The 27821-nt window shown below is 35.2% G+C and overlaps 3 protein-coding genes and 1 long non-coding RNA gene across 5 annotated transcripts; 1 reads left to right on the top strand and 3 right to left on the bottom strand.

The window, feature by feature from the left end:
- Positions 1 to 4205: 4205 nt before the first annotated feature.
- Positions 4206 to 7690, top strand: LOC142633970 (uncharacterized). Its single transcript, XR_012844009.1, has 3 exons — positions 4206 to 4443; positions 4813 to 5444; positions 7333 to 7690. It is a non-coding gene; the product is annotated as an uncharacterized LOC142633970 (long non-coding RNA).
- A 3521-nt stretch (positions 7691 to 11211) lies between these two features.
- On the bottom strand, positions 11212 to 13728 carry LOC142634341 (uncharacterized). Its single transcript, XM_075808636.1, has 2 exons — positions 13283 to 13728; positions 11212 to 11640 (listed from the first exon to the last, which is right to left on the bottom strand). Exons 1-2 carry the CDS (start codon positions 13688 to 13690, stop codon positions 11476 to 11478), a joined length of 573 nt encoding a protein of 190 aa, XP_075664751.1. The 5' UTR covers positions 13691 to 13728; the 3' UTR covers positions 11212 to 11475.
- Positions 13729 to 16770: 3042 nt separating this feature from the next.
- Positions 16771 to 19135, bottom strand: LOC142634199 (uncharacterized). Its single transcript, XM_075808491.1, has 3 exons — positions 18619 to 19135; positions 17733 to 17777; positions 16771 to 17062 (listed from the first exon to the last, which is right to left on the bottom strand). Exons 1-3 carry the CDS (start codon positions 19065 to 19067, stop codon positions 17005 to 17007), a joined length of 552 nt encoding a protein of 183 aa, XP_075664606.1. The 5' UTR covers positions 19068 to 19135; the 3' UTR covers positions 16771 to 17004.
- An 833-nt stretch (positions 19136 to 19968) lies between these two features.
- Positions 19969 to 27735, bottom strand: LOC142636461 (protein HIGH CHLOROPHYLL FLUORESCENCE PHENOTYPE 173, chloroplastic). 2 transcript variants are annotated; one of them, XR_012844326.1, is made up of 13 exons: positions 26815 to 27735; positions 25586 to 25798; positions 25264 to 25468; positions 25031 to 25106; positions 24767 to 24902; positions 24549 to 24653; positions 23089 to 23169; positions 22000 to 22089; positions 21830 to 21895; positions 20922 to 20994; positions 20697 to 20774; positions 20537 to 20584; positions 19969 to 20245 (listed from the first exon to the last, which is right to left on the bottom strand). XR_012844326.1 is itself a non-coding variant. In XM_075810702.1 (13 exons), exons 1-13 carry the CDS (start codon positions 27466 to 27468, stop codon positions 20174 to 20176), a joined length of 1881 nt encoding a protein of 626 aa, XP_075666817.1. In that variant the 5' UTR covers positions 27469 to 27735; the 3' UTR covers positions 19969 to 20173. The 2 variants fall into 2 exon arrangements, 1 of the variants encoding a protein (XP_075666817.1); XM_075810702.1 differs by having other exon boundaries at positions 20922 to 20978.
- Between the last annotated feature and the right edge of the window lie 86 nt (positions 27736 to 27821).

Below are 27821 nucleotides of genomic sequence, written 5' to 3'. Positions count from 1 at the left end.
AACAGAAGACCAATGATTTCCAAATCCAAAAGCAAAAACCAGTGAATAGTTGAAGTATAAGATCAATCTACCCATTTCTTAATTCTACCCTCAAAATTTTAAGTTATACCTAATCAATATTAGTGTCCATGGCAGAGTTTTCTCTCTAGGTTTCTCACGGAACCATAGAGGTGAAAAAAGGGTTGCCTCCTGGCAAAAAGTTCTCTCCATTTCGGCGATGGAAGACAATTCCAACGCATCTCACCCTCTGTGACTGTCATGGATGAGATTGCAACGAAGTGTGTGGGTTTACAGTTGACGGAAAAATAAGAAAGTGAGGTGGACCTGATGCCACCAGTGACGGAAATAGGACACATTCTGGTGGGCCGATTTTGTATGAAACGCCAAGTTAGCCTTGAATCGGTGGCGCAAGTGCTAAGGTCGATTTGGTGGACTGCAAAGAACTTTGAGGTCAGCGATGTGGGCGAAAACAAAGTCTTGTTTCAATTTGAGGATGAGAACGACCTTGACAGAGTGCTTTTGCTAAGTCCCTGGGCTTTCGATAAGTATCTGGTTCTCCTCCATAAACTCGGTGCAGGCAAAGCAGTAAACAAAGTCCAGTTCAACCGGGCGTCGTTTTGGGTTCAGATTCACAGGCTGCCCACCATGAGCCAAACTAGGGAAGTCGGAATACGTATAAGGAGCATACTCGGTAAGGTTGAGAACGCTGACGTGGATGCAAAAGGATTCTGTTTGGCGGGGTACTTACGCATCCGAGTAACGATAGACATAACTCAACCATTGTGTCGGGGAAGGATGGTTCGCATAGTAGGAGCACCGCCTAAGTGGGTAGATTTCAGATACGAGCGGCTACCCATCTTCTGCTACTGGTATGGGAAGGTTGATCACGACAAACGCGACTGCACTCAATGGCTACGGAGTAAAGAATCCTTAATGGCGAAGGATAAACAGTTCGAGGCCTGGTTGTGCGCATCACATGATCAACTTCAAAGACCACAGCTGGTTCTTGCAGCAAAGCGGAGTGATAAAGGTAAAGAGGGTCCAATCAGTGAAAATGGTTCTAGTGAGGGTGTTGCACGGATTGCCTATGCGATACATCTGAAAGTGGCCGACCAGGGTCAGGCGCAAGTGCGAGATGACATGGACCCCACTAGGACTGAAACAGCAAGTACAGCTGCCGCGCCCACGTGGGGAGGAGAAGATCCCAAGAAATCCAACGCTCTCTAATTTCGAAGAAAAGCTGAGAGAAATTGGCGCTACAATCTCAAAAACTGATACGAAGCTGGTAAATTTTCCATTAGCAGATCATACACCGGATTGTGAGGAAAACAAGGAGAGATTGTTGGAGTTTTAAAAATTAAATGTAAAGGAGGATGAGCTGAAGAAGTAAGTGGACTATTGGGTTAGGCCCACATCTAAAGTGGACAAGGCATTTATAGATTTGGACCCAGCCTTACCCACTCCTAATAATACTTCAATGGGCCAAGCTTTAAGTCAGGCCCAAGTCCTATTTTCTATAGGACCTCATAATCCAAGTCCACCATGTGAGACAAAAATAAGGAAGTTAAGGAGCCCGACTCAGAAAAATAATAAAAATGAAAGTAATGTGACGGAGAAGGAGAATGCATGGAAGGGGGCTCAGGTTATGAACAAACGGGATAAAGAGCTCACTGATAAGGTGATGAGTTCTGAAGACAACAAAGTAGGGCTAAAGGGAAAGATACATGTTCCTCTAGAAGAGATTCTGATGGGAGAGGAAGTGGGGAAAAATAGGAAATAGAAGGAGAGGTTCTGGCGCTTAGTAAAATAATGGCAACACAACTTGGATCGGCAACAGCTGCTAGACAGCCCCGCCAGGAGCAATAAGTGTCATATGTTGGAACTGTCAGGGGCTTGGGAACCCCTATACAGTCAAAGCTCTCCATAAGGCGGTTTTGGAGGAAGATCCTATTTTGGTCTACATCATTGAGACCAAGTTCATAGTGTCAGAAATGGAAGGTATCAAAAGTAAACTAGATCAGCAACAGGGTCTGGTAGTCCATAGTATAAGGCCGGGTGGAGGTTTGGCACTCTTATGGAGAAGTTCGCCTCGTAATATCGATGCTATAGTTACTGAAGAACATGGTAACAGGACATGCAGATTTACCGGTTTCTACGGCCACCCAGAAACTAGTAAAAGAGAGGAGTCCTGGAGATTATTGGAAAAGTTGGGTAAGAGAAGTACTCTTCCATGGATTTGCATGGGAGACTTTAATGAAATATTACATCTAGGAGAAAAGGTGGGAGGTAACTTAAGGCCTGAAGGGCAGATGAGGAGCTTTAGGGAGACGACCGATGCAACCTCTAAAATATGGGATATATAAGATTTGACTTTACTTGGAGTAGGAGGCTGGGCAAACGAGGCTGGGTTAGAGAACGTCTGGACAGGGCCTTAGTATCATCATCCTAGGTGGCAATGTTCCCAGGTTTGAGATTACACCATGTGGCAGCATCAACATCAGACCATTGCATGCTGGTACTCAAAGCTCCACAGACAAGGCGAAGATTGAGTTAGAGATCTAAAATGTTTAGGTTTGAATCAATGTGGCTTAAGGATGAACAATGTGAGGAAGTGGTGTCCGAAGCTTGGGAGAGAGGTAAAAGCATGGGTACTCAACACCTGTTTACGCAATGTATGGAAGAATGTAGAAGGTCACTATCCTCTTGGAATAAAAATACGTTTGGACACGTAGGTCGAAAGATATCAACACTCCAGAAAAAGCTTCATTAGCTGGAAGGGCGACGGGATGGTCTTGTGAATATGGAGGAGGTGAAGAAACAAGGGTGAAGTTGAATCGAATGTTGGCGGTGGAAGAAGATATGTGGCATCAACAATCTAGGCACTGTTGGCTGCAGTCGGGTGACCGTAATACTTCTTTCTTTCATGCGAAAGCATCCAACCGACACCAACAAAACACTATTCTCAGGATCAGGGATTCAGAAGATAATTGGCAAGAGGATGAGGAGATGATTGGCAGAGCTTTTGTGGAATATTTCGAGAACCTGTTTACAACTTCTCAACCAGAGGTCAGTGCAAAAATGTTAGATGCCATCCAGACCAAAGTGACTAATAGAATGAATGCCAGACTGTTACAGGAATTTCAGGCCTCAAAGGTAGAGAAAGCTTTAAAATAGATGCATCCCATGAAGGCGCCCGGACCCGATGGTATGCCTCCCTTATTCTATCAACACTTTTGGCCTACTGTAAATTCTATTGTTACACGTGTTGTGTTGTATTTTCTTAACCATGGTGCAGCTCCTCCTAACTTTCATGAAACACATATTGTCCTTATCCCAAAAAGTAAGAATCCAGAAAGAGTGACTGACTATATACCAATCAGTCTGTGCAATGTGGCATACAAGTTAGCATCCAAAGCAGTGGCAAACAAGTTGAAGCAGGTGTTGCAGGATGCAATTTGTGAAAATCAAAATGCCTTCATTTCTGAAAGGCTCATCATTGATAATGTGCTAGTGGCTCATAAGATAATGAATCACATGAACAGGTTGAAGAAAGGAAAGTGTGGGTAGATGGCATTGAAGCTGGACATGAGCAAAGCTTACGACCACGTGAAATGGGGTTGCTCGAAAAAAATCAAGGCCAAACTGGGATTTCATGAGAACTAGATCAGCCTGGTCATGAGATGTGTCTCCTCAGTCACTTACGCAATATGGGTCAATGGACATGCATGTGGACAAATTGTTCCAACGCGAGGGCTGCGCCAAGGGGACGCTTTGTCGCCATATCTATTCCTGATTTGTGCTGAAGGACTGTCAATGCTGCTACACAAGGCTGTTCGAAATAAGAAGTTAAAGGGTGTTGCAGCATCGACAAGGGGGTCTAGAATCTCACATTTATTTTTTGCCGATGACAGTTTGATTTTTGGGAGGGCAACAGTGAAGGAGTGCCCTGAAATCAAGCAGGTATTACAGGTCTATGAAAACATATTTAGAATAATGGAATTTACAAATTACAAACATATTGATAGAACAAGAAATTCAATGGACAGCTACATTCATCTTTTATTTATTTTTTTTTTTTTAAAAAGCCCAACCGAGCCCAATTAAAAAATTGGTTCGAAAAAAAAAATTGGTTCGAAAAGACAAAAGCCCAGCCGAACCGAACCGACTTATAATACCGCGAAATCATATACTACTATTATATAAACAGATACTCGTAGAATATTAGGGTTTTAAGAGAATCGGAGAGAGAACATGTGGACGATACTGATGGTCACGGTTAAAGACGAAGGTCGGCTGATGCCGATAGGCACGGTTGACGACGAAGGTCGCAAAATATTGGAGACATGTTATGGGGATGGGAATGTGATTAAAGGTGATCGGACATTTGGAGCTATTATCCACCCAAAGATTCAAATTGTGGCTCAATTCACTTGGAATAAGAAGGTAAAATTTCATTCTTCTTTCTTTTCTTTTTGTTCTTTCGCCAATAAATTTTTGTTTAATTAGCGCTGAGTCTCAATTATTTATTTATTTTGCGTGGAGACTGAGTAATTTTTTATTTAATTAATTAATTTCTTTCTTAGAGTCTAACTAGTTAGTTTGATTAATTACTTAATTAATTAGAGCTGTTCTGTTTGTGAATTAGAATCTGAATTATAATTAATTAATTTCTTATATTGCTGTGTAGAATCTGAATTTTATATATATAATGTTAATATTTATTAATTAATTTCTTAGCTTCTTGTTAGTTTTTATTAGGGCTGTTCTGTTGGTTGGTTAATTTATGTGTTTCTTTGAATTATTGTTTTGTAGTTTCATTTGTCTTACAAACTTGTGAGGGTTGTTGGCGCCACTTGTACTCTGCTTGGTATCTTATTTCCATGGAAACAGCAAAATCATAAGAGGATAAGCCCACAAAAGATTTCGTCAAGACGGTCGAACGTTTTGGTGGACTCAGGTTCTGCATTTGCCTGCATTGGAGAAAGCCCTGCCAGAGGAACTAGTGAAATCTTTGAAGGGGCAGGGATTGTTGAAGAAGGGATCAATCCGGGTAGATATGGAAGAGCTGGATCTAGAAGAAATAGATTTTGAAAGGCTAAGCAGAGAATTTCTTGTGTTGGAAGATCAGATTAGTACAATGAAAGATATTATGGGGAAGACTGGAAGAGAGCATTGGATGTGGAGGGATCAATCATCTGGGTAGATATGGAAGAGCTGGATCTAGAAGAAATAGATGAAGGGCTAAAGCAGAAAATCTCTTTGGTGTTGAAAGAGCGGATTATAGCAATGAAGGATTTGAAGGAGTAGAGAGCATTGCAGCGCTACATCTGGAACAGCTAGAGAAAGATCCAGAAGAAATAGCTCGGAAAGAGCTACAGAAGAAATACTCTCGCATGTTTGCAGAAATCCGAGAGAAGATAGAGACAAGTGCCTGCTAGTGCTTGGTAGATGTTTACCTGCTATATGATGTTTCTTTTCTATACTTTATGCTTTTATGTTCTCTCTGCCTACATAAAACTGCATATTACCATTTCCTATAATATCCGGTAGCCCTTACATCACTTTTTCTTATGGATCTCATTAAGTTACCTCTTTTCATCAACTTTTGTTTGTGGAAAATTCTGATGGTTGCATCTGAACTCTTTATTTGGATCCAATATCATCTAGATGCTTTAACGTCTTCTCAACTTTTTAACTCCTAATTTGACTTAACTCATTGTTTTAACCTATGGAAGAGACAATTCATATGAAAATTGAGTCATGTGCAGTTGAAAATATGTTAGATTCTTTGTATTCTTAACGTGTTAGTAATTTTTAAAGTACTAAAGTAATGCAGGCCAATTTATAAATTTCATTATGGGAAAGGCGAGTCACCTCGCCTTTAGCATTTCAGTCTTTTCTGTTTATCCATTTACATTATCTCATCCTACTTTCTAAATCCTATTGATGAATTTAGAAATTTTCTGTTTTAGCTGAACATCTGTGCAAAAGCAAAACCAGATAAATGTATACAATCTGCTTGGAGAAAAAAAAAAAAAAAAAACCTTACAGTTTAGTTCATGAGTGAGAGTTTAGTCCCATAAGTTCAAATTGATGGCTTTTAGTCCCTGAAATAACTTGGTCAAACTAAAAACTAACATGTTATGGCTTCATTATGACTAAATTACATCAGTTTAACTTAGGTAGGGACTAAATCGATCGCTTTAAGTCTTGGAAATAATTTTAATTTCTCTTATATCAATAGTCACACCCATATCACTAGTATTCCCTTCTGATATACCTTGCTGCTTTTCCTTTTTCTTTTTGGCTCTTGCTGGTCCACTAACGTTGAAGTTGAATTACCATCTTTGTTTTTGTTGGTCGTGGTGTTCTTGTTATTGCTAGTACTCTTATTATTAGTGTTGTGTTTTCTCCCATGGGATTTATCTATCTATGTGACTGTCTAATTTTTTTGCTTGAACTGATTTTGTCAAGGTCTTTGTTTTGAGTCCTTGTCAGAGATGGGGTTGTCTTAATTCCAATGTTTGATGTGATTTTTGTGTCTTTAGAAGGCAATGGAAGGACCAAGGAAGTATTAACACCACTTAGCATTATATATACATGTATAGTTTTGTAGTGAATAATCATGCTAGAGATGAGGTTGTCATGGTATGCTTTCATTGGAGAGTGACACGTATATATGGAATGTCTTTTTTTTTTTTGTGAGTTATGTCATATGTGGCATTAAGTGGGTGCATGAGAAGTAAAAATAGGCTAATTGTTGTTACAAACTCTTCATTGCACACTGTACACACACACTGACTTTCAGTGAAAAAAGTGACTTTTCGCTTACGTCTTTATTTTTATTTTTATAATAACAATCCTTAAAGATATTAACACTAATGGGAAATGTTTATCTTTGCTTTCCTTGCCATATGGAATAACAAATGTTTATCTTTTATGTTGTCTCTGCCTACATAAAACTGCATATTACCATTTCCTAAATCAAGTAGCCCTTACATCACTTTTTCTTATGGATCTCATTAAGTTACCTCTTTTAATCTACTTTTGTTTGTGGAATTCTGATGATTGCATTTGAAATCTTCATTTTGATCCAATATCATCCAGATGCTTTAAGGTCTTCACAACTTGTTAACTTTTAATTTGTCTTATCTCATTGTTTTAACCTATGGAAGTGACATTCTTATGAAAATTGTCATGAGCAGTTGAAAAATATGTTAGATTCTTTTTTTCTTTACTCTTGTTTGTTAGTGTTACTTTTCATGTTTATCCTTGAAAGTGTTTCAATTAGTGGCAAGAATTTAATGTTTATTTTATTTCACTGAAGTGTAGATATTCCAAACCTAAGTTCGAACAACAGGCGTCAGAATTGCAAGCTCAGCTGGAATAATTGGTGGAATGTTATGTCCTCTTGTGGCAGTGGGTTCTGTACATGATTGTCATCAAACAGCAACTATTGATCTTTTTGAGATTGTAATCTTTTTAGGTATTTGTGTACTGCCATTCCCTTTTGAAACCAAGGGCTCTGAATTGAGTGAAACTGTATCTAGTCCAAAACTAATCGCTGAATCAGCATGAATTAACCACACAAAATTCATGCTCAGCCCCTCTGTTATACAAAGGCATTTAACTTTAGCCTTCTGGTGTTTACTGAATGCTTACGAACTAAATGGTTTTGCAGCTTTATTAGTCGCATTTATGCATCTGTTTTTTGTTCAAAACACACGAACTAAAGGAAGACTTTGTGTGAGTCTGCTCACTTAATCACGTCACATGTGATGATCCACACACCAGACATGAATATTGTTGGTGATTTTCATAGGAATGTATGAATAACTTATAAAATCTCATATATATATATATATATATATATATATATTAATTACTTGATAGTTAGGGTGGTATTTGAACCTGATTTTCTCAAAAAAGAGCAGGCAATGTTGTTGAACTACAAGACTCTTTGGCTATAAGAGCTTGAGCATGTTTGTTGATAGATGTGGATATTTTGTAGAAGGTGCCAGTATCTATACACTCTTCGGGCTGTAACAATGACCTTAGATAATTCATCCTTCCTTAACCTAATGTGTGGAGAGAGGAACTGAAGCATGGCATGTCCATTGAAAACACCCTACCCACCAAAAAAAAAAAAAAGATACATGGGTTCAATTGCTAAAATTTTAAAGTGTAAAGGCCTTTTGTTACCAAAAATTGATAGTCTGTGCATTGCGTATACGAAGGTACATGGGTTCTTGATACAGTTTGTGATGCTGCAATGTTCTGGATGTTATGGGTTAGAGTTGGTTTTTGTGTGTAGGCAGGGTTCAATTTGGTTGTCATTGCATTTTCTTTCCTTTCTATTGATGATGTCAAAAAATTGGCCAATGGTGCTTCCTTTAAGAAAACTTGCTGCAAGTGAGATGTAAAGACATTTTCTTTTGCACACACTCATTGGCTTTGATTTCGCTTTTGGAATTAAGAGAAAACACTAGAAATGAAATTGCTCCTCTTTTGTATGATATTTCTACAATGGTACATAGTTTTTAGGCGAAATTACACCATTAGTCCTTGAAAATTACCATATGAGCAGAAATGGTTCCTTAAGTTTCAAGTGAGTGCTTTTAGTACCTTAAGTTTAAAAAATGAACACTGTTAGTCTTTTTGCTAACTCTGTTAGGATTATTGTCTACGTGGATGTAATGACAAAAACTAATGGGTATATAATGGCATGTCAGCTATTTAATTTTACTACGTAATCTTTCATTAATATTTATATATATATATATATATTTATAAAAAAAAATATATTTTAAAAAAAAGATTGGCTTCAACCCCTCCCTCCCTCCTCTTTCTCTGCTCTGCCGTCTTCCAAACCTCCAATCCAGTCACCAAATCACATCAAAGGCAACACAAATCTGTTGGCAAAGTAAGTAGATCCACCTTTGACCATACAAATTCTTATAAAACTCTCTCTCTCTCTCATAGCAAGATGCATTGGACACAAATATTAATTGATTGGGTGCAAGAAACCCAACAAAAGGATTCAATGAACACAATCTTTCTTGTTAAAAGGCAACTGATGATCCCCACAAAGATTGGTTGGGCCAGAGAAGAAAAACAATCTTTAACATTTTGCAAAGAAAAATAGATCTGAATATAATACTTAAACGTCTTTATTTAATTTATAGATCCATTGGAAACAAATCTTAAGAACAAAGATACATAAAGATCCTTCAAGATTAGCCATGGAGATCCGTGGTGATTGGCGAAGGACATAGAGATGTTTTGTGCTGCTGATGTAGTGGCGATGATAACAGTTTGAATCGCCAGTGGCTAATGGTAGTGGGAGTGGCTGAAGCAGTAGCAACGGTAGCAATAGTGATAGCACCGCTAGCTGGGAGAGGAGGAAGATAAAGTGTAGGGGGAAGTCACAAGAACACGTGGAATTTTTTTAACAAAAATAAATAAATAAATAAATAAATAATAATAATAATAATAATAATTCACATGCTAGCTTGGCAAATTCATCAATGTGGCTATTGCCATTTAGACTTACACTAAAGTTAAAAATGTCATGTCATTTTTCTGTTAGCCACATTGACAATAATGCTAACAAAAATTAACTAAAGGATTAACAATTCTCATTTTTTTAACTAGAGGGACTAATAGCACTCATTTGAAACTTAAGGAACCAATAGCGCTCACAAGATAAACTTTAAGGACTAATAATGTAGTTTCGCCTAGTTTTTAACCTTGTAGAATTATTAAAGTGAATAGGTCTGTTGCTAAAAGAAGTTCATGACTGTGCTCCTAAAGCTTTGTCAAATGTTGTACAGTCAAAATGTTTTGATAAATGACTTGGTGATGACATACAAAGAAAATTCAAGACCAACATTTTATCAAGTTTTCTATCATGTTTCTGATATTCACTTAAATATAGAAAGGTTAGTTTCAAAATATATATATATATATCTCTCTCAGAAGGGTTAAACTTTAAAAACCTTATTTACTCTTTAATTTATGTTAACATTTAATTATGCCTCCTATTGACCCTTGTGGCCGTACATATGTCAATTTATGCTTGCTTGAACGATGCCCTTTTCTTGTTCCATTTATACATACCTCATATTTTATTATTTTTAACTAATTATGAAAGACAAAAAAAAGGGTTGATGGGCTTCGGCCGAACGACACAGCCCAACAGCGAGAATGTCGGCGCCACCAACATATATTAGCATTATTGTGTGCGGGTTTTATTGGGCCTTCCTGTTCTTATATAGGAAAGGATGCACTTATTATATTTGAATAGACGTACTAGTTTATTGTTCAGTATATAAATATTCGTCGTCTTGCGATGAAAAATAAGATGTAATTATAGTTTTTTGTGTTTTTTAACGATTGATAGCATCAAAAAATGTGTCAAAAAATTATTTTTTGTCAACAAAAAAAAGGATGTGACTTGTGTTCAATGAAAGTTTTCACTAGACACGTTGGATTGGGGATACGTGTCCAAGAGTGGACACATGTCCAAATCTTACCATGTCCAATGAAAATTTTCACTGGACACAAGCTCTGCCCAAAAAAAAAATATAACTTATATCTCAGCCTTACCGAAAGCTAAATAAGGGAAGTTAAAATTTTGTTTTTCAACTTATTTAAGGAGCTACCAAATATAGGAAAATGAGATAATTTTATAAAATAATTTTTAAAAAATAACTCAATTTCTAAATAATAATAAAAAAACATTTAAGTTTCTTCCTTTAATTTATTGCTTTCATTGCTAGTGCATGTATGAGCCACATTCATTATCTTGCACTTTTTATTTTAGATAGTTAAAAATATATATATTAATAAATTTAATATGTGCTATTATCAAATATACCAATGAAACAGATTTATTACCACATTACTAAACTTTGCTAATCAAACTTAATAATAAAATTTCAACCCAAGAAGAAACATATGGGGTAATGTAATCATTCGTCAAATATCAAAAATCCTTATCAAATTGCAAAAAAAAAATGAAAAAGAAACACAGAATCAATCTTAGTACTATGTGTTTCTCCTCACCACATGTATCTCCTTGTTTATATCATCTCATCTCCAAAACCAAATGTGACAATTTACAAGAAAATTTGTGTGACATCTAATAATTTTCCTTTGGGAGGAAAGTCTAGTTCAACATCATTTAAGACTTTTATTAACACATAGAAAATCAAAGAAAGAGAGAGAAAAAACACATTCATGAAAACAAACATTTTCCATTATTCTTGTTACAACCTAAAAGAAGGTTTGAAAGAAAAGCTGCTCCTCATCTGGCACCTCAGTCTCATCCTTTGGACCATTATCAACTTGAACAATTCTCCTTTTTTCTTGTTGCATTATTTGACTGTATATGTTATATATACCTCATATTTGAACTAATTAAGAAAAGATAGGAAAACAAAAAAAGTTGGGGTGGGGCTATTCAAATTCTCATCAGAGCCTTGAAAATGGTTTATTAACCAGAGAAGCAAACAGAGAGGAAGCTGGGGACATATATGGGGCCTTGCCATTATGTGGTGGTTGATCATGAGCTCCATCCTCTTCACTTGCAGACTCTGTCTGATCTCCATTAGCTTCCTTCTCTGCATCATCTACCATCTGTTCTTTGTCATATAAACATGACAACATTTACATTAAAATTAAATAAACATCAATAACTAAAATTAATTTTTACTTGGAACTGCTATTAAATTTAGAAATTTTATGGATAGGTTATGCAATGAACAAAAATGTACTTGATTCAAATTAAAAACCTTTTGAACCAATCACTTGACTAAGTTTCATACTTCATATTGAGTAGAATCGTAGAAAAGATGATCACCGGGTAAAATAATATTACCAAACACAGTAATTTTATTGAAATATTAAAATAAATATATTCTTCCTGTAAGGAATAGGATTAAAAGGAAAAGTACAATAGGATGGAAAGGGGAATGATGAAAAATGGGGGAAGATAGGTGTTTTTTTTTTTCTTCTTCTTTTTTTTTTTTTTTGTTGAGAAAAGAAGATAGAGAATGATTTTCCACCCAAGCCCACAAAACATAATCTCCCCAAAATTGGGGGCATGCATGGGTCAAGTTGGATCAGAATTAGATTGCAGAATTTCCAACCTGATCCGACCTCATTGGGTTGAGAAATACTCAAACTCATCCCAACTCGTCACAAGCATAGAAGCTAACCGGAGTGGGTTGGAGATTTTAGATTAAACCAACATCACTAGTAAAAAAAAGATTTGCATTCACTATTTAAAACACTTTTCTATTAATAAATAATTACATTTTGCATAATGTGCTAAAATTATATTCCAAATTTTCAAATACATTAAAAACAATTCTCAGAAATAAGTGTAATATAATAATTTTATAAATATATGTTGTGTTAGACTGGATCAGATGAGTATATAAAACTATCAATCCAAACTCGACCCAACACATGACAAAAAGAAAGTATCAACTCATAAAAACCAATCCAAGGCAGCAAATTGAATTAAATTGGATCCAATTGGTGAATTAGATACACACTCTGCCCAAAATGGAGAGAAAGAAAAGGAAGAGGGTGGATGCAAACTTTTAAAACAACTTTTACGCCCTTTATCCAAGTCATTGTCAGCCACTTATGAAATGTTGCTTTATAAAGATTCAAGGAAAAAAAATGATTGTAATGCATTTTTTTAATATATAGATTTAATGAGACAAATTTTTCACGTGCGCCACTCACATCTTGAAAGTTTTAGTCACCTCACCTCTAGGATTTGAGTCTTTTCTGTTCATCCATTTATATTATCTCATCTTACTTGCAAAATCCTATTGATGAATTTAGAAATTCACTGTTATTTGCTGAACATCTATGCAAAACCAGATAAATAATTAAATATGTACAGTCTACTTGAAAATAGGATAAGCTTATACTTATTAAACTAAAAAAAAATTCTTAAATACACTGTTATAGTTAGTTCACGAGGGAGTCTAGTCCCCTAAGTTTAAATTAATAGCTTTTAGTCCCTTAAATAACATGGTCAAACTAAAATTAGCATATAATCACTTCATATGGACTAAAATACATCAATTTAAGTTTGGTAGGGACTAAAATCGATCACTTCAAGTCTTTGAATTAATTTTAATTTGAGGGACTAAATAAAATCACTTGTGAGCTAAAGTTTAGGAACTAACACCACATTTTGGTCCAATCAAAAAATCACAATTACACATCATAATTGTATGAGAAAGAGAGAGAGGAAGACCTTTCTGGTGATGGCTGGAGAGAGGGAAGGCATGATATCAACAAGATGTGTCTTAATACGATGCAAGGCATCCTTGGTGAGACCTTGAGCTGCCACAGTCACATCTCTAACCACACCCTCCAAGAAGTGTCTTGCGCTGTCCAAAGCATCAGCTGGTACAGAAGCTGCAGCTAGTTTCTCCAATACCCTCTCCTTTATGGCTCCAAAGTTCTTCCTTATATCAGTGGCCACACGGCCCACACCCATATCAGTAGTATTCCCTTCTGTTATCTCTTGCTGCTCTTCCTTTTTGTTGCTCTTACTCTTGTCCACAAACTTTGAAGTTGAATTACCATCTTTGTTTTTGTTGGTAGTTGTGTTGGTGCTTTTTTTAGTAGTCTTATTATTAGTGGTTGTGTTTTCTCCCATGGGATTTATCTATCTATCTATCTATCTAGCTATCTAACCATCTATGTGACTATCTTGTTTTTTTTGCTTGAATCGATTTTGTGGAGGTCTTTGTTTTGACAGAGATGGGGTTGTCTTAATTCTAATGTTTGATGTGATTTTTGTGTCTTTAGAAGGCAATGGAAGGACCAAGGCAGTTTCAACACCACTTAGCATTATATATACATATATTGTTTTGTAGTGAATAGTCATGCAAGAGATGAGGTTGTCATTGTATGCTTTCATTGGTGAGTGACACATATATATTGAATGTCTCTTTGTTGGTGAGTTATGTGGCATTGAAGGGGTGCATGAGAAGTTAAAATAGACTAAGCTTTGATATACACTCTTCATTACACACTCTCGGTGAAAAATACATGATTTCAATTTAAATTGAGATATAATAAAATCTTGTTTTCGTTTCACACTTTTTCAATTGAAATCATATTTTCAAAACACGATCTCAACTTACATGGTAATATGTATATAATAAGTATACAATAACTAGTGTATTATAATCATTACTTATTAAATAACGCTATGGCAAAATGTTTTCATATACATGATTTTCTCTTCTTTGCTTTCCTAGCTATATGGCATAAGAAATTAAGTCTTATGCAAGATGTTGGACGCGACTAGCCTACCAATCAAAGTGGACCAAAATGATCTAAATGGACCAAATTGGACCAAATAGAATAAAGTGGACCTGAAGGAGAAAATAGGACCGAATAGACCGAATAGGATGGAAGTGGACAGAATAGACCTAATAGGACCGAAGTGGACTGAAGTGGGCATAATGGACTGAATAGAATCAAAGTGGACAAAATGGACCAAATAGGACGAAAATAAACCGAATGGCCCGAATAGGACTGAATAGAATTAAAGTGGACAAAATGGACCAACTAGGACCAATGTGGACCGAATAGAGTCAATGTGGACTGAATGGACCGAATTAGACCTAAGTAGATAGAACAGGACCAATGTGGACATAATAGGGCCAATGTGGACTGAATGCACCGAATTAGACCAAAACATATTGATTGAGACTGAATGGGCTGAATTGGACCGAATAGAACATTAGTGGACAGAATAGATTAAATAGGATCGAATAGACTGAATAGGACTAAATAGGATCGAATAGACTGAATAGGACTAAATTGGACCAAAGAGGATAGAATGGACTGAATAGAACCAATGTGGGTTGAATAAGACTTTTGAATATTTATCATTTTTAGGACTTATATTTCCAATTTCTAATGTCAATTTTAGCATTTTTCTTTGTATTTTTTAACTCAAAACTAAAGATTTTAGCCCAACTATAATAAAATTTCATATTTTTCAAATAAAAAAATGAAGAAAAAAAAATTTTGAATTTTTGAGCTAAACTTCCAAAAAAACCTATAAAAAGAATCAATTTAAGGCCCAAATAGTCTAAAATGGACTTGGGAGACTGAAATTGACTAAGTGGATCAAATTGGACCAAATAGAAATTGTTTAATTTTAGGGAGAACAAATTATTTTCAAAAAAAATTACACTTTATATTACAATACTAAATTATTATTTATTCTCCCGCATCGCGTGAATCTGCAACTAGTAATATCTAAAAGCTGAATTACTGCTATGCTCCTGTTACGCCACACCAACATAGCATTTTGGTCTTTTTTGTCCATTTCAATCTACTACCATTCATTTAGGTCCAAATAAATCAATTAACCGGGATAAAAATCGTTATTATTATTATTATTATTTTTACTCCAAATTATCACATGAACGTTTAGTGATGGTTTCTAAAAAGCATAGAGTTAATTTATAATTACTCTGACCACAAAGAGAGAAATTTACTTTATTTATTTATAATTATTGTGGGGGGTAAAAGTTCCCGAACAAACATTTGGGTCTTGGGCTTTATTGACGGATACCAGTTTGTTTTTTATCAAAGACCTCTAGGCCCACAAGTCAGGCTGCACTGCGAAGGTCCGAGGAGTTGTCCGAGGAGGAATGTCTCCTCGAACAGGCCCGGAAATGACCCTGAGACTTGCCAAGAAGGTTAAAGGCAAATTTTGGAAAAACTATTGGGTAAGATGGGGATCCAAGTACCCTCTAGATGCAGCGGTGTGAGAGAAATATCTCAGAAAAAGGCTGCTACCTCCACATTAAAGACCCTGTATCTACCTCCATGGCCGCATTAATGGGGAAATGACCTCTGAACAGTAGAATTCAACCTTCCTGCTGTTATTTAAAAACTTCAAGAAGGTGGTGGAAAAAGGGGTATTTAAGGATAAGATTTGTGTGACACGTTGACTAAATAAAGAAGAAGAAGAAGTATTTAAGAAGACACGGGAGGAGAAAAAAGGGGGGAAGAAAAAAGAACTGTAATCTTTGGCATAACAAAAAAAAAAAAGTAATATACAAATTGCCCTCAGCTTACGTCCGAGGAGGTTCCCTTGTCACATTTGTTCATCATTTGCACAGATTGTAACACTCTAACCTGCTAATTAAGCTTCCAATAGCCTAGATTTTAAATCCACACTCTACAAATCTTATTGTTTAAGGCTCATTGGACCCGAGCCCACATTTTTCTTTGAGTCTAGGTACAATTGTGCACTTACAATTATTATTATTCTATGTACTGTAGCTTTGTCATTAGTTATTGATCTTATTCATTTCAAGTCATTAATATACACCACTATAAGTTTTTTTAAAACCTTCTCCTCTCTCTCCTCTCCTCGCGTGTGTGTTAAAAATATTTAGTATTCTTAAAAAGTAAAAATAAAAATTCATTATAGTCCACTAATTCTTGAGCTCTTCTCTTCTTTTTGTTGGGACGAGCTGTAAATGTTTGACCCAAAATTCGGCTTTGCTAGGCTGCCTTCCATAAATGGGTTGGGCCTCACCCCATTTCCCCTCTCCCTTATATGCTCTTTATACAGAGTAACATAGAATTGAAGTGGGCTTGGCCCACCTTCCTCTTATGCTTAATAATATATTATTCTTATTCCTAATTTTTTATTTTTTATTTTTGGAAGGAAAAAAAAAATGCATTTCATGCTACATAGAAAAATTTTAAAAAGATACAAATTAATATTTCCGATTTGATGATTCTGCATACATATTTAACTGTAAGTTAGGATTTCATCATTTCAACCATACCAAGTTGAAGTCTGGAGAAAGAATACAAACATTGCAAAATTGATAGAACTCAAAAAAGTACCTCTATACATTCTTATCAGTGGGAAAAAAGAATCTGTCTACAATCAAGATTCTACTGTTCCGCTAAATAAATCACATATAGTCTTTAAGGTCCATCATCACCATCCCCAATCAAATTGCAAATATCTGAGCACTCGACCAAACTACACAGAAAACAGATTACATGTAAAATGTTAAAACTAGAGTATTCAGAAGTATCATGTTGAATAGAAACAAAGAATAGCTGAAGAACTAAATATATAAAATTAGGCCTAAACATTTTCAGATTTGGTGACTAATTTTAGACATTGTGATTTGTGAATTCGAAATTTATTATTGGAAGCACACTTTTTCTTTTAAAGGGAAGGAAATAGAAGAGGGATAAAATGCCAAAAGAACAGTATGTGCCTTGGCTTCATTAAGGTTCTAAATGTTACCCTATGTTAAGCTTTGTGAAGCATGTCTTTATATGCACTAATTATCTTGTTGAAGTAAATACATTCATCAATTCCTTAGGAAAGAAAAGAATCATCTCAATTTAAAATGCATCCATTTTATAATTTAGATTAAATATTACAAATCTAAAGGATCCATTGTCACGTGATCACGCCATTTAAAATTTTAAGTATCATTATACTTTGTATAGTGTTAGATTCACAACATCCCCACCCCACCCCCCAATAACAAGTTTTTGATAACTGATATAGTTCTTTTTCTTTTTCTCTTGAAGTTTGACATGGTTCATAAAAACCATAAACTTCTTTATTTACTTTGGCTTTCTTTTAAACACAATCAGCATTTGGTAAAAAGGGATGTCAAGATTAGAACAATTACCAGTATTGCCGGCTTCGAAACCCTTGCTTGAAAACAACTAGAGGTCTGCAAGAAATTACAAAGGGATCACAGCCAATATATCCACTTTAATTACATGTTGAAGACAGCACCTACATTCACTACTCTCTGGTACTATTCAACCAAATTAGGTTGAATAACTAATTCAGAATAAGAGAAAAGTATGAAAATTTTCTAGTCAAACAAGCAATAAAAAAACAAATGGATGAAGCCTAATCACATTTTATTCCTAAGAAAAAAATCTTGGGTGCATTAACAAATGCTATTAAAGCCTTGGCTTATATGAAGATGAATAACAGTTAAAAATAGCCTTGATTGATTATATTTACACATTAACATGGACAAAATATACAATTAAAAGTCTGACAGAAATCCTTGTTTATGATTTTCTCTGCTCGTCCTGCCCATTTTTCCCCTTTATATTTATAGGCTAAATTCAGACATGAGATCACATTTGCTATAATTTTGTAACATATAATGCCTCTTGAATCTAGATCAAAGTCAAAGGCTATCAACATCGTCTTCATAAGTATCTATCCAAAAGGGAATCCTTATCTATGTGCTCCATAATACATAATTTTAGTGTATTAATTACAAGAAAATTTTCATTCTATTTATCAGTTAATTACATGAACTGCACCAACAAAATGGCAATGGAAACGTATTGAAAGTAGAAAATATAACAAAGTTTTGTTCTATGATTATAAATTTTGCAAATGTTATTATAACAAAGGAAAAAAAAAAAAAAAAAAGGAAACTCTATAGAGAATACATAAATAAATGACACGAGTTTTTTTTTTTTTTTTTCCTGAATCTAAAATTCAAAAATACAAACATAGGAAAATCATACTGTGGATAAACCTTGTACCTTCTGACATTAAAAGGGCCTTCACCAGGGGAGCCTTCACCACCCCGGATGCAAGTGGTGACACATTTGATAGTGCAAGACTCAGCTTTCCTTGACTTAGGCCTTTGAATCCTAGCTTTCTTGCAATCCTTGGGCAAAGCACACTCACCTGAAAGTGTTTGTGGTATATTAGACAAAGTCTCTGACTCTTGGGGTGCCTCAATTGCTCTTACTCCTCCTGCTGCAGAACTTATCACTACAGCAGCTACAAGAAAGCCAGTTAGTCCCACTCTACAGCTACTATAAGCACCAATAAGACCTGCTGTAGTGTTCTTTATGATGCTAATACTACTAGTAGTAGTGCTCTTGTTGATGATGCTTAGAGTGTTATTGTTGATATTGCATTTGACACTTCCAAGATATGTTGAGGTTCTATGAAAAATTGCTGGACATGGGCTATGAATTAGCATTCTTTCTGCTGGTATAGAACCAAAGAGAGAGGAAAGGAACAAGCCCCCTCTATCTGATTTTCCTTATCTTTTCAGTTTTAACAACATAGTGCTTGTGGTCCTAGGCCAACGGGGTCCATGTTCTTAGATTGTGTCTCTGTGCTGATCTACGTGTCATCTTTGGTTGCCAGCATGTTGAGGGTCTATGTTTACAACCATGGTCCGATCTACGTCTCTGATGGAGACCCATTTGATGATGGAATGGAGTGATTACACTTTAATAATGGAGCACCCTAATATACCAGATTTATTTTTCCTTCGGATGGGATTATATGAAAAAAAAATAAAAGGAATTTTTGTAAGAAAAAATTGCAAATTAGATGTTTGTAATTGTTTTCTACATGGCTCAATATGAAAAGTCATTGCACCATTAATGGCAAATACCTTTTGGTGTTGAATGTTAGGATGGCCAATGTTTCATCAAGTGATGGACTTCTTTGAAGTGTGTATCATCAAAATTTGGATTGAGAAATAACTTGCCGCTTCACATCACATTGCAATGAATTCTAGAGATAGATTGGGAGAATTTAAAAAATTATATAATAAAAAATAGAACAATCTTTTTCTTTTTTTCAAATTGTAAATAAAATTATAAAATTACATTTTAAAAGGTTGTGTTACAGTGTGTATGTTTGTATATTTTCCATTTAGTAAAGTATTAATTTTTAGAACTGTATTTTTTCGATTAGTCAATATATTAATTTTTATAAATTTAATAGATTATTTAAATTTTCATTAATTATGACATTGTCATGGTTCTGAACTTAAAACTTGAACCTCTTCATTTTTTTTTTTTTTTCACAATTCGGTTTTAACAGCCTTGCTCATATCCATATCCTATCGAAAAATGTCCGGACTTAGCTTTTGAATGTTGTAAGATTGTGCTTATCATCATTTGAATTATTGTCCATCTACATTTGGATTTACAATAAGAATACATACACATTGTATGACAGGGTAGTTACATAGGTGGCCAGAAAAGATACAAAGATTAAATTCATTAATAACTTTGCAAAAGAAAACTATATTTAAGAAACATATATCAAACAAGGTTACTAAAAGAATGATCAAGTGTTCTTCTCTAAAACGGACAACGCAGGTGTCAAATAGTTATTTGCTTTGTCAGGCAAATGTGCTACCTGTACAGATGACAGAAACACACTATTAGTTTAAATTTAAGCCAAGCCTAAGGGGAAAAAATGAAAGTATTTATGGACATGCACTTTGTTACATGCTTTGTCATAACTTGATAACATGTGCAACTATGAATGGTAGAGAAACAACAGTGGGTCTATGTGCGACTCATGGTTCACCAACCAATCCATAGTCGTACATGCCATCAAGTTGTGACAAAATGTGTGGCCGTAGAAGAACTGAAAAAAGAATTTATATTGACTTTTGTTACAAATTACTGAGCGATTTTCACTCACTAGCTCATAGAGTTCCCTCCCTTGCTCAGCAACATATTCATAACATACCTGGACATGTCAAAGAATCACATTAGATTTATCCCACCTAAACTAACCACACACACACACACACTCACACACACACACACACACATAAAAAAAAAAAAAGAGTGATACCCACATCAAAGCTCTTGTTTCTTGCTGTTGAGTCATGTAGTGCCTTCACACAGATATCAGCTACATCAGCACAGCTGATGCCCTACATTAAGAATGAAAGTAGTTTCAGTTAAATGCTATTTTATGACTTCAGAGGATAAATCATTCTCACTATACCAAAAATTTTCATTTTACTTACCATAGAGAGAAAAGATTAAGGCATTCTTAACTAAGAATAAGTCATTCTCACCTGAGAAATCCTGTTTCCTTGATCAAATATGAGGGCGCGTTGACCACCAGGTTCCTCCTGCAAGAACCAATTACTAATATTGCTGATCAGTTTTGCAGTGGAACCAACCAAACAATCTATAATAGAACTAGATAACATTATCAGAGTGGCACCATTTACATAACTTGAGGAGTGAAATTCACAAGTATCATAGAAAGTATAGCACAACTATATTGACTAGGTCTAGGTATCCTTAGAGATCTTTTTAAATACTTCCCAATACAATTTTTCTAGTGCATGCTTGTTAGAATATTATTGCCCAAAACATTATACCAAGGCTGAATGGAATACAGCTTATCAATACCAAGGTCATTCCTGGGTTTGTAATATAGCTTGTGTATACAGATGCTCCACCTATACTACATTATCTTTCTTGTCATTTGTAAAGTCCACTCCTGCTACAAGGGCCGTCTCATATGCTACACACACTGAATGGTCAAATCTTTTGTTTCTTAACCTATTAATCTTTCATACATTAAAGTGCATTTTCCATAGAACTTAACAGCAAGTGGAACTATTTTGTTTGAAGTTTCCTAATGCGAAAAGGAACTCGGAAGTTCTACATCTCCCCATGCAACACGAAACAGCCACCATTAGAGCATATATTTCAGCATTAACATAATAAAGGGAGTCATCAATGTATCTATTTCCAAGCATCCAAATGCCTAAGAAGCTGTGAAACGGAAATTAGCAGTGTCAATGATCTAATGTTAAATATTCTGAGGAATCAATCTTCCTTTGCATTGTATAAAGTTTTGTAAACATGCAACAGATACACACATTCTCCAAACCAAAGGAAATACAAATAAAAGAAGTTAAAGAAAATTGACAAACTTGCCTAAATTTTGGGTAACAATTATTGGCTTTACCTTTAGGGGACCAGGACGAATGATTGTGTATCCGAGGCCTGATCTTCTCAATGAATCTTCCCCAGCCTGGGAACATTTTAAGAAAGAGAACATTACTTATGTGAGCAAATGTAGAAGTGAACATTATCTATTACAATAGTAAAAGGAACAAAAGAAAATAACCGACTAACCCTCTTAGCTTTAAGAACCTGCTCCCTTCTGGTGGGTTCTATCCCTAATCCTGTACATGAAACTAAGATAAAGTCCGTTTCTTGCCCAGTCTGCAATACATCAATTATCATCTCAATAACAGCCCGTTGAAAATACATATATACATCCTGGTCTCCATATGAAGTCAATACAGAAAGTTCTGTAAAATATTTATTGTCCAGTGAGGGACACATTTTTCCATCTTGATGCAAACATAATATAGATACAGTATAGCATGAAAAAACATCAAAACATAATTTCTAATTAAGATTGTTAGAATTATGGCTAAATGATTAAATTCACTATTTCTCAATAGCTTAATCTTTTGGGACAAATAATAGATTAAAATTTTGGGAAATTGGTAATTATCAAAGATAATGATAAGATATGTGCCACACAAACACTTATTAAGGTACCAAAGCCAGCATTGCATAATTGACATATATGGCAATGCATCTTCAGATTACTGGACAATTGTTCAGAGAATAACAATCATGGTACTGTTTCCTCTGTAATTTAATTTTAAGAGCTGACTCACTTCACGATATTTCTTGAGCTAGATGACCAAAAAAGGGCTTAATCAACATAAAAGTCATAAAAACAGATTGACTAGGTTCTCAACAAGGTTTTTTCAAATCAAGGAGAATCTGTGATTGTGAAAACAAGAGCTATTATTTGAATTTGATGTCATGAATTTTCAATGGCAAATTAACTTTTCCATCTATTTTTCCAGTCATTGTGAGAAGTGAGGGATTTGATATTGATTTATTCAGCATTATAAGTAATTTTTTAGTGTGTGTTATGGTCAATTCTAAACTGAATTAAGCTTATATATTTTCCTTCATACATCATACATAAGGGAGAAAATAAAAGAAAGTTCCACAAAAAGCAATATTAGGAAATAATTAAGAAGCTATTTTAGTTATAATAATGACTAGAAACGGTGAAAATTAAAACGCATTATTTTGCAAACATTTCAACGGATGGTATAGCATACAATGTCCTTAACTAGTTTGTAAGGAAAACTGATTGTTTCTGTTTTGCAAGAAATAACAAATAAAGGCACCTACAGGCAAGGCCTTTATATATTCAAATATAAGCTCAAAACTTCTCAGGTCTTGCTTCGGTCCTGTAGGTCCTTCATTAGGTCTCTGCAACAAGAATAATAAATTGAATCAGTGTGTTGACAAAAAGTACTATTCCATCAAGGGGCAAAAGATAGGCTATATGATTGGAAGTCATGGTCCCCAAAATACTCAAGCTACACCAAAAGATACGAAGAGATAAAAGGACTTATATGGCTTAAGTTGTGACTGCTCTCTTTCACAATTGGAAAATATGGAGACTGCACTGTATGAGTGGTTCAATGAAGGGGTATTTTGAAGATAAAATAAAAGGAAAAATCAATGCATTTTTGCAGTGATTAACAGATGATAGAATCAATGTAACAATATGAAAGAATATGGTAATGCAAGTAATACACAATGCAAATCAAGACTATATCAATAACTTTTGAGACCTTACTTCTAGGAAACATGTATGTGATCCTGGTTGCATGAAATAAAAAAAGACTTAAATTCCATCAAAAAGAAAACAATTTCAAATGATGATGACAGAGGAAGTTAAAAGAAGAAATTCTAAGCAGTAGTATAGCATACACAGTTTGTCAAAATATCTAAGTAATCAATATTTAAAGTATTTTCAAGGAAAAAAAAAAGAAGAAAAAAAACATGACACTGTCGCTTTTTGAAGTGGTTTATGATGATTCTATGATAGAGAATACCATTCGAAATCACTCTATGCTAGTAAAGAAGTAGGTCTAGAAAACTATCTAATGTTCTGGGTCCTTCAGAATTCACAGATTTTCTATAATATTAATAGCTAGTGATCTCTTCAAACCATTTCTCAGTTAGTACAACTTAGCCTTATGGTTTTCCAAAAAAAAATGACAAGGTAGGTAACCTTAAAATGTAAGATACTAGAGGGGGAAAAAAACAAACATGTATGAATAAGCGTAAAGGTGAAAAAAAGCAACAACCGAATACTGCAAAGTTGGTTCAGAGGGTTCCTTCATATGTACTGAAGACAATATTATGTTTTTAAAAAAGGAATGACACATTTCAAATTTAATGTGGTGAAAGGGCATTGGCAAGACCAAAACTACTTGGAATGTTGCCAAGAAAAAAAATATTATGACCTATTATGTCATAGCGACAGTGTACCAAGAATGAGAAGGATAGTGTAAACAATGTATTTTCCATACCCTGACCATTATGATAAAACTTTGTTACACCAAACTTTATATTTTTAAGCTATAGAAACCTACTCTACACTGTTCTAAGCTGGATAAACCAAATTCAAGTTAGAGTAATAAAAGAGACTCAAAAAGTATGCAAAAGTAATTTTATCACAACAGTGTTGATAGTGCTGTAGAAATCACATGCTATTGTTAAAAGCCATAAACAGAAATGAAGGAAACAAAACATTAACCAAATTCAAATCCCTGCAATCAGTCAGGTAATCCACAAACCTGTCTTCTAGGCTCAAACCGTATGGTCATTGTATGTACAAGGAATGGATCTAATGGTGGATCATCTGGTTTCACCGGGCGGAAGGACGAAAATGGTACTCTCACCTGTCAATTCCATACAGTCCTGACTTGTCAAAAGGCTTATAAAAGAAAAAATGGGAACACAATTTGGTTGCACCAAAAGAAACAAAGTTTACTAAATAAAACAAAGGACCTACCCTACAAAATCCTGCCTTTGTACTAAATCTTGAAAAGTACAATTTGCTTTGAGTTGTATCTGCTGTAGGACCAGCTTCAAGAATTAAAATATAAGACCTTCCATTTCCACCAACAGAGAGAATAAGACCCTCATACCTAAACATGAAAGTTTTGAGTGTGGAAGAATGAAAGCCTTTACAGTTGAGGTATAATTAGTCATAAAGTATCCATAAAATAGCCATCATTCAGACCAAGTTTCCATCAAGATTTCAAGTATGGCATACCTGTCAAGAGTGCGACCCAAAGGAAGTGAAAGCTTTGTTGACAGTTCAACATACCCTCCCCTGGTGAAAACATATCCTACAGTAGAATATGATAAACAAAGTTAAAGAAAGAATAAATACTGATTCTTTTGACATCATCTCCCCATTGTAGAACTTGCAAATCTAGTAATTCTCAGTTCTAATTGCCCCAAACTGAACATACATCACCGTCGCCTAATGTCCACCATTATTACCTGAGAAGACAGCATTTCCAGTCTCAGTGTACTCAAATTTAGCATCCATTCCACCATCATACTTAGAAGCAATCACATCCTGGAAGTAAGTTCCCTGGCGAACTTCCCACCCTTTCAATGAATCTTCAGATTTAAACTTTGCAAGCAGAAGCTTGCTTTTGCTGCTTTTTCCTGCTCGTAGTTGTGCTAGTTTATTGTTGTAGTCCTGTATTTCGAATTAGGCATCAATTTTATGCCAAACTTTAACAGAATAAACGTGTGTGCTTACCGCATTTACAGAATTTCCGGAGAAAGGTTATGACGTTTCAGTATGAGGCCATACCTGAAATGCTTTGGTGAGGTTGCAAACCCCTTTGTAATCAACTCTGACGAGATCCCCAGTGATGGCAGAACGGGCCGTAGCACAATATATTATCTTGCTGCATCCTTCCACAGCAGCATTGAGTGTGTATGGATCACCTACATCCCCAGTCACAATCTCTACTGACCTTGGAAGCATATTCACCACTTCCTCGTCCGCCTTCCTCACTAGAGCCTAATAATCATGAATAAGAAACCTTAAAACCTCTTGTATGGAGGCCTTCTATAAAATTTTGTATTACTAGGTTAAACTCAATGAACCAAATTCACAATTCATGTGTATAAAGAGATTCCATTAAATTCATAAAAATTTACATCTGGAAATGAGTGAAGGATTTCATATATACTAAGAGATCACATTGAATGAGACAGAGTTATGGTTTTTTGGTATTAGTATATCAGTTGAACAAGTTCATTCTGTACCCTATTTAGTCACACAATCTGAATGATATTTGAAGGGAAACAATCAGTTAGATTTTTTCAATCCACCAACAATAAAAGCCCATTCTCAGATGTTATACTATCAGGGTTCCCTTTGCTTGCTTTCTCTTAATGAATAATTTTGAACTTCCTCATAATATTCTATTATTTAGAAAAAAAATCTAGCTACATGAACCAGGTACACAAAAGGTTCCTCACATCATGATTTTGGATTAATGAGCCAAATACAGCCAGATTTAGACATTACAGGACTTCAAATCAGACAACAACAAAATTCATGATATTTCCAATTGGATTTCAATGAATGGCTGTCTATTAATATATGAGATCATGATTTTGATTTGAGAAATTTTTTTACTTGATCCTATAAATCATCACCACTCCTACATGTATTATAGTCTATTGCTTTTTATTTAACTAGGACTAGCCAATTCACTAACATATTGTAAAACTAGAAAATAAAAACCTTCACACCGTATATACATACGACAACTTACAAAAAAGGGGATCAAAAGTGTTAATTTACCAATTCTTGCGAAACCCTCGGCTATTACAACAGGGTGAATTTAATCATTTACAGTGGAAATTGTTACTTAAAATATGGAAATGGCAAATTACCAATTCTCCCAAGGAAAGCTATTAGGAAATGGCAACTTAAATCATTTAGTCATCATTCTAACAAAAAGCAAAAGAGTGAGCACTTACATCAAAATAAAAGAATGCTGTAAGGAAAGAAAGAAAAAGACATACCTTGACAGTGTAGCCTCTGAGCATGAGCTTGCGCACGACAATACGACCAATCCTGCTAGTTGCTCCAACAACAAGCACAGTAGTATTCTGAGCCCCAGGAATAGCAAACTCACACATAGGACCTTCTCTAATGAGAAGGGCATCAAGGGCATCCCTGTCATCAGCTCTAGTTGTTCCTGATATCTGTCCCAACCCTGAAAACTTCCTCCACACCTCATCAAACAACTGCCTTGACTTCCTCCCCAACCCCACAGGGTTCACATCATCCAAACTTATTGAAACTGAAGGCTGCTGTTGCTGTTGTTGTTGTTGTTCTAGTTTTATGGGCTCAGCTTCATTTTCATTAGCAGGAACAACATTTTCATCCTGTACAAGTTTCTTGTTACTTTCTGTTTTGTTTTTCTTGTTCTTGTTTTTGTTGTCTTTGCCAGTTTGGGAAGCAGTGGCCTTGGGAACTAGTAGGAAGTTATTTTGGTTATGACGGTTGTTTTGGGCACGATCGGCACTAGTGCACCTACTGGTAATGTAGTAGTAGGAGCTGGAGTTTGTGAAAGTTAAGGTACCAAGAAAACTGGTTGTGGGTCTTTTGTGATTGGTTTGGTAATGGTATGTATTGCTGTTACTGAAACTAGGACTTCTTGTAGTGGCATTCATGGTGTTGCGAATGATGCTTCTTCAATCATTAACAAACTCTCAAACTGATGTGTTTTGAATATAAACCAAAAAAACAAAAACAAAAAGAGAATAATTAAGAAGTGGATAATTCTATGAAAGGATTTGTATTTGGTGTATGAAAGAGAAATCTAAGTCAGAGAGAGGAAGCCAACAGTGGAAGATGGAATATAGATCACGGAATGTGATTTGTGGTTTGTAAGAGAGGGAAAGGAGAGAGAGAGAGAGAGGGCATGAGAATGTGCCACGTAGAGTACCCACTTTCCTCTTGTTTACTTTCATTTTATTGGTGGTTAATACTACCAGATAATGTGTGCTCAGTTGAAAAACCATGA

This window comes from Castanea sativa, chromosome 5 (assembly GCF_040712315.1).
Source record: "Castanea sativa cultivar Marrone di Chiusa Pesio chromosome 5, ASM4071231v1".
NCBI classification, from domain to species: domain Eukaryota; kingdom Viridiplantae; phylum Streptophyta; class Magnoliopsida; order Fagales; family Fagaceae; genus Castanea; species Castanea sativa.
This window is presented reverse-complemented; position numbering and strand designations above follow the sequence as displayed.

What these genes read in the sequence shown, in the direction of transcription:
- LOC142634341 (XM_075808636.1), bottom strand. Translation starts at nt 13,690, where the DNA reads ATGGGAGAAAACACAACCACTAATAATAAGACTACTAAAAAAAGCACC. An exon ending in CTCCAGCCATCACCAGAAAG is followed by an intron (nt 11,641 to 13,282) that starts GTCTTCCTCTCT and finishes GACAAAGAACAG; the next exon opens with ATGGTAGATGATGCAGAGAA.
- LOC142634199 (XM_075808491.1), bottom strand. Translation starts at nt 19,067, where the DNA reads ATGCTAATTCATAGCCCATGTCCAGCAATTTTTCATAGAACCTCAACA. An exon ending in GGCCCTTTTAATGTCAGAAG is followed by an intron (nt 17,778 to 18,618) that starts GTACAAGGTTTA and finishes AATTTCTTGCAG; the next exon opens with ACCTCTAGTTGTTTTCAAGC. An exon ending in TTTCGAAGCCGGCAATACTG is followed by an intron (nt 17,063 to 17,732) that starts GTAATTGTTCTA and finishes TTTTCTGTGTAG; the next exon opens with TTTGGTCGAGTGCTCAGATA.
- LOC142636461 (XM_075810702.1), bottom strand. Translation starts at nt 27,468, where the DNA reads ATGAATGCCACTACAAGAAGTCCTAGTTTCAGTAACAGCAATACATAC. An exon ending in TGGAAATGCTGTCTTCTCAG is followed by an intron (nt 25,107 to 25,263) that starts GTAATAATGGTG and finishes ATTCTACTGTAG; the next exon opens with GATATGTTTTCACCAGGGGA. An exon ending in GGAGGGAACTCTATGAGCTA is followed by an intron (nt 20,246 to 20,536) that starts GTGAGTGAAAAT and finishes TCATCTGTACAG; the next exon opens with GTAGCACATTTGCCTGACAA.